This window comes from Ailuropoda melanoleuca, chromosome 11, assembly GCF_002007445.2.
Source record: "Ailuropoda melanoleuca isolate Jingjing chromosome 11, ASM200744v2, whole genome shotgun sequence".
In the NCBI taxonomy this organism is placed as follows: domain Eukaryota; kingdom Metazoa; phylum Chordata; class Mammalia; order Carnivora; family Ursidae; genus Ailuropoda; species Ailuropoda melanoleuca.
This window is the reverse complement of record NC_048228.1, coordinates 99,245,431-99,251,565: the sequence shown is the minus strand read 5'-3', so window position 1 is coordinate 99,251,565 and position 6,135 is coordinate 99,245,431. Positions and strand designations below refer to the sequence as shown.

The following is a 6,135-nucleotide window of genomic DNA, read 5'->3' as shown; positions in this document are numbered from 1 at the left end:
AGTTAGCGCACCCTCTCCCAGGTTCAGACATTGCCCGCAGGCAGGTGCAGAGGCGGGCAGCCAGCCTCGACGCTTTCCAGGATCAGGTGTGGCTAGAGTGTAAAGGGCAAGGCTGATAAAGGGAGCCGGCGGAGAAGTAAAAAGAAATATTGTCTGTTTTTCTGACACCTGCAGAGAAAGTTTAAGGCCTGCGGCTTTTCCTTAGAAACGCGTCCGCTCAGGAGTCTGGAAGTGAGCGGCTGCAGTGGTAGAGGTCTTTCAAGTTCTTTTAAGTTCTTATTGGTCCGCCCAGGCCGCGGAACTTTGGAGGGGCGGGGGGTGGGAAAGGAAACCGAGAAAAGACAAGCGCAAGATAAGGGGGAGGTGCAGTTTCAGAACCGGTCCAGCTCTCTCCTCTCTTCCTGACCAGCCTCTGGCGGGTCTCTCCTCCAACTTCGCCCCGCCGACCCTCAGTGGACCCCAATGGCCAGCCACAGATTCTCCTCCGTGTCCGAGGAGGAACCCTGCTGCGACATTTCCAGGAAAACCAAGATCTGTCTCTGCGTCTTTTTTGGTCTCCTGATCGTGGTGGTCATCGCGGTGCCCGTCGGGATCCTGATGTGGCCCCGTCCGCACAAGGAGTGGAAGGGGGAGGGCACCACGGCCCATTTTTACGAGATCCTCATGGGACGGTGCTACACCTACACACAGATCGTGCGACCTGAGCTGGGGTGAGTCGGCGTCCGTGGCGCGCGGCTGGGCACGGCTGGGCACAGCTGGGCACAGCTGGGCGCCGGGCGCGAAACAAAGCCTCTTCTATTGGGGGTCAGCAGGGAGCCGGCTGGCCATGCTGAGTAGCGAGCGCTGGCCTCGCGATTCCGCGCCGCTCGCAAGAGCGCCTGGCGTGGGCAGCGAGCGTGCGGACGCGGAGCGCGGGGCTCGCTGGCGCAGCCGGCTCAGCGGCCGAAGCCCCGGCGGAGATGCCCGGCTTCTGCGCGAGGCGCACCGAGCCGCGCAGGGCTGCTCGCTGTCGCGCTGCTGGAGCGACGGTAAGGGGTAGGGGTGTGTGGGGTGGAGCAGGGAGGATCGCTGGCGTTTTCTACTTTGCACGGGATTTCTGTTCACTGTCTCTGGCCCAAAAGTGCCTAGACAGTTAGAGTGACCCCTGGTTAGGTGGCTTGCGGAGCCTGCAGGGTGTGGGGGAGCATCAGCGGGGCCAGACCACTAAAGTGAGTTTTTTTTCATGAATATAAAACAGCACTTCTTGCGCGCCCGGAGATGGAGGGGACCAGAGAACTCAATAACAAAACCAAATCCTAACAACTTTTAAAATTGAGATAAAATTTACACTGTGAGGTGCATCCGTTTGATGAATCTGTACGGACCGTGAAAACAACCCCACATCGGTCTCTGGAACCTTTCTGGACGGTTCCTCGTGCTTCCTGCCGGCTAGTTCCTAATCTCCTCGAAAGGGAACCGCTCGCTTTCTTGACTTCCATTCCGAGGGTTTGGTTTCACCCGGAGAACTCCTTTTTGAAGTTGTACAGAAAGTAGAACCAGCCGGATGTAAAAAGCTGTCCCCCAGGCTGCCGGAGGCGGGCACTGGGAGCCACGGTTTCTGCTCTGAATTTGAGACAGCACAAGTCATTCCGACAACTCCGGGAGCTGAGCGGTAAAATCCCTTCCCAACCCCCCACCTCGCCCGCCTCCCCGCGCGCTCAGCCCGTCTACTCTGCTGCAGGTCCCGGAGGTTTCGGTTCCACAGTTTGCAAGGCCGGGGATGGCCAGGGACCCGTAAGTGCCCTGTTTCCAAGTCATTACGTAGTTCATTGAGAAACCAGCAGTTGAGGCGTTCCTTCGGGTCACACTTAAAGGCAGTAAAATCAAGCGCTGTCCAGTCTGACACGGTAATGATATAAGCGGCCTTTTAACTTTCATCTGAGTGTAACCGTTTTAAAATTTTTGTTGTTGTTCCATCGTCTTTGGTAAATTCACACTATTGGTTAGATCGTCACCACCGAATAGCAAGCAAGATGCATTACAGAAACCACATGGCTTTCTAATGCTTGTTAGGGCACTTGCTCAGTATTAAACACACACACACACACACACACACACACACACACACACACTATATAAATAGGTTAGTAATTAATATGGTCCTACATGCCAGGCACCTAAGAAATACCAAATCATTGAGTCCTTCAACAACTATATGAGGCACTAGGACTGCCATCCCCATTTACATATGAACAAACTGAAGGAGAGAGTTCGAGTCAATTGCCCACATTTTGGTTCTAGAAACTGAACTCAGCCGCTACACTCTGCCTACGCTGCTTGTATACGTGCTGTGGGTAGAGTGACCATAAAACGTATTGACCATCTGTGGGACTTCTTGAACAGAAAGGGGATGCTGTTAATAATTATACGGAGTGAATAGACTTGACACCAGCACCTGCGGTGGTTTTATCCTTGGGTGGTTTAGGAGCACAAAGTCTGGAGTCGCACTGGTTGGGTTTAAATCTTGGCTCTGTCATGGTGTAATTTTGGGAAAATGACTTCCTTTCGCTGTGCTGCAGTACTCTCAGCTGTAAAATGGGATGATGGTACCCACCACATGTGGAAATTCTGGGGAATAATCCTGATGTGTAACTGAGCGCTCACAGTGCTATTGTTTTCTGAATCGCAGTGTCAGGGACATCGTTCAACAATAATAAATACAGATGAAGGCCAACATCAAAATGGATACCTAGTATTCAATTTATTTAAATCCCAGTCCAGTAAATCAGTCCTCCGATGATGGAATTTATGTTGTTCCTATTTTTTTTTTTACCACCCTTGTTTTTTAAATTAAACACATGGCCTTGGAGATCTTTCAGTGTTAGTGCAGGTAGATTGACCACATTCTTTTTAACAGCTTGTGGTATTCCACAGGGTAGAGGTAACTATTTGGACAGAAAATGAGTTGCCGATTTTCAGTCCCGGTCATTCATTCCGCGGGACTCACTGAGCATCTGCCGCCTTCCACCATCTACTATTGACACAGGAGTGGATGAAGGACGAACTTCCCACTCTTACGAAACTTGCATCCTGGTCCGGAGTCACATGCTTCAATGAACGTCTTTGTACATATATTTTTGTGCGCTTACAGGAGTGTTTTTGTAGGATGGTTTTCTGGCAGTGGAATTGCTGGATTAAAAGGAGGATCGCACAGATTTTAAATTTTGATAAGAATTTCTAAATTCCCTCCGAAATAGCAGTACTGTTTTAGGCTCCCATTACCATCTATCACAGGACATGGTTTCCATTGCTCAGCAGTACCAACTTTTTTTTTTTTAACTTATGAGAAAAATAGCAACTAATTGTTTTCTGATTATCAGAGGGTCTTAGCATGTTATATCTATTTACTGGTCATTTATATTTTTATCTGTGGATTTTCTTGCTAATTTCCACTGAGTTGCTTATTTCTTTTCTTTCTTTCCTTTTTTTTTTTAAGATTTTATTTATTTATTTGACAGAGCGAGAGAGCAGAAGCACGGTGAACAGGGGGAGCAGTAGAGGGAGGGGGAGAAGCAGGCTCCCCGCTGAGCAGGGAACCTGATGCAGGGCTTAAACCCAGGACCCTGAGATCATGACCTGAGCCGAAGGCAGATGCTTAACCATCTGAGCCACCCAGGTGCCCCTAAGTTGCTTATTTCTTTTTAGGGGGATTCTTTATATATTGTAGGTCCTATATATGGCATTTTCTTTCTATCTGCTCATTGTCCTTGGAACCCTTGTCATTTCTGTTGCCCCCCCCCCCGACTTTAACTTCAAGGTTATGACTCTTTGATCAATAATCTCTTTCTTTCTATGTTGTTGCAAGTCTGGCATGCTGGCTGACTCTCTTCTAGTCATACCCTCCTAGCATCAGAGATCTTTTCCCCGGGGCACCTGGGTGGCTCAGTTGGTTAAGCCTCCCACTCTTGGTTTCCTCTCAGGTCACGATCTCAGGGTCCTGGGATGAGCCTCCTGAGTTGGGCTCCACGCTCAGCAGGGAGTCTGCTTGAGTTGCTCTCTCTCCGTCTGCCCCCCTCCCTGCACCTGCCCCCCCCCGAACCTCCTCCTTCATCCACATGCCCTCTCAAACAAACAAACAAACAAACAAACAAACAAACATCTTTAAAAAAAGAAAAATATTTTCCCTGACGAACTCTGAAATCATTCCTGTGATCCTCTTCTCACATCCATCCCTTGCTGCGTCACTTTCTCCGGCTTTGGCCTTTTGCATTGGGCCAAAGCATTCAGTTCTGTCAATTACTCAACCCTGTAATTCTACTTTGACCTGGTATTTCTAGTTCTTCTTACCTGTGTAAGTCTTCATTACAACTCCATATTGACATGCACAAATTTGACATGTTATGTGATACGAGGCCAAACAAAACCAGTACAAATAACTATGCATATAGTGATTGTAATGATGCAAAACTAAATCTGAGTGAAAAGAGGTAGTCAACTGTGGCACTGCTGGGGTAATGGGATCATTAACCACTGATGATGATTCTTCCATCCCTGATTTTAGGCCATCAATGAGTTTATTGTAGATTTCTTTCCTTACTCTTTCCTTATTAGTCTTCAGTTTCAAATGATCTATGATTGGCATTTTGCTTATCTGTTACTACATCATAAACCACCCTAAAACCTAGTGGTTTAAAACATAAAACCATTTTGTTATTTTACCTGACTCTGTGGATTGATTGAGCTTAGCTGGGTGGTTCTTCTGCTCCTTGTGATACTGGCTGGGGCTGGAGTCATTTGGGGGCTCAATTAAGCTGGAGTATCCAAACTAGATGGGACATCACACACATGAACGGCACTGTGGAGAGGTCAGCTGAAAGGCTGGCATCACCTGGGATGCTGGAAGGGCTGAGTATCTCAATTTTTCTGTGCAGTCTCAGAGCCTCAGAGTCACAGCCCTGAGGTCTTGACCCTCTGAGCATGTTTTACCAGTAGCACCCTGGATATGATCATTGCCTTGAGACCATTTCTTACTTTGATATTCTTTTACCAGGAAAGACTAGCAACGAAAAGCAGTTTTATTTTCCAACCCAGCAAATCCTGACCTGGAAATGTGTGCTCATGGTTCTGCCAAAAAAATGAATCCGTACCTTATCGTACATGGCTAAAAGATATGAGCTGTGCTTCCGACATTCTGCCTGGAGAGCTCCTTAGTCAAATTCCTAAATTCTGGTAATTCTGTTGCTGCAGGGGACAGTGTTACCCCCACCACATATCCTGGGTCGCCTTTTCCCTAGTCTCCAGTAACAATGTCCTCCGTGCCTGTCCGGCCTTCACGAACAGTCTCCTTGAGGTGTTTCTCACCTCAGCCTGCCACTCACTCCCACTGCTGATGCCACACTGGGTAGTCAGGGCTCTCCAGGGGGAGAGAGGGGTGGGGAGAGGCAGACATGGGGGAAGAGGAGATGTTTCTTTTAAGGCCTTGGCTCACATTCTTGGTTCAGAATCTGAAGTTGGGCAGACAGGCTAGAGACGTAGGGGAGAGTGGATATTGTAGCTTCTGTCTGAAAGTTATTTGCAGGCAGAAGTCTCTTCCCTGGGAGAGGGCAGTCTTTCCTTAAAGGCGTTCAGCTGACGAACGGGGCCCGTCCACATTGTGGAGGGTGATCTGTCTTGCTCGGAGTCCATCCATTTAAATATGACGTGCACATGCGCCTGTGACCACATATCTGGGTACCGTGGTCTGGGCACGTTGACATGGAGAATGAAGCCTCGTACACATGTTTGAGGTTCTGGTGACAAAGCAACTCACTTCCCAGTACCACTTTCTGTGTCGGTTCTCTATTGCTGATAGACGACCTAACCTGTAGTGATGGAGAACAACAGCCAGTTAATAATACCTTTTACTATTCTGTGTGCTGTCTAAGTTCAGTTGGATGGTCTGCTGCCCTGATGTCAGCTGGGGCTGGAGTCATCTGGGGGTTTGACTTGACTGGAACCCCCCAAACATTGTACTGACATGATGGGGCCACGGTTCCTGGGCTGCTTTTTTTCTCTGTGCCCTCGGAGGGCCTCTCCTCAATTTCTGCAGAGTTCCTAAACTCTTTAAAGTGGAGTCAGGCAGGCCTTCTTTTTTTTTTTTTTTTTTTAAATTAAAAA

General features: G+C 48.5%; 1 protein-coding gene across 1 annotated transcript in view; it reads left to right on the top strand.

Annotated features, from left to right (window-relative positions):
* The first annotated feature begins 333 nt into the window (after positions 1 to 333).
* Positions 334 to 6,135, top strand: part of CD38 (CD38 molecule) — a 39,924-nt gene continuing 34,122 nt past the window's right edge. Inside the window, exon 1 of the mRNA XM_002916247.4 lies at positions 334 to 710. Within this exon, the coding sequence (XP_002916293.1) occupies positions 463 to 710 (248 nt within the window). The 5' untranslated portion in view covers positions 334 to 462. The remainder of the gene's footprint in view (positions 711 to 6,135) is intronic.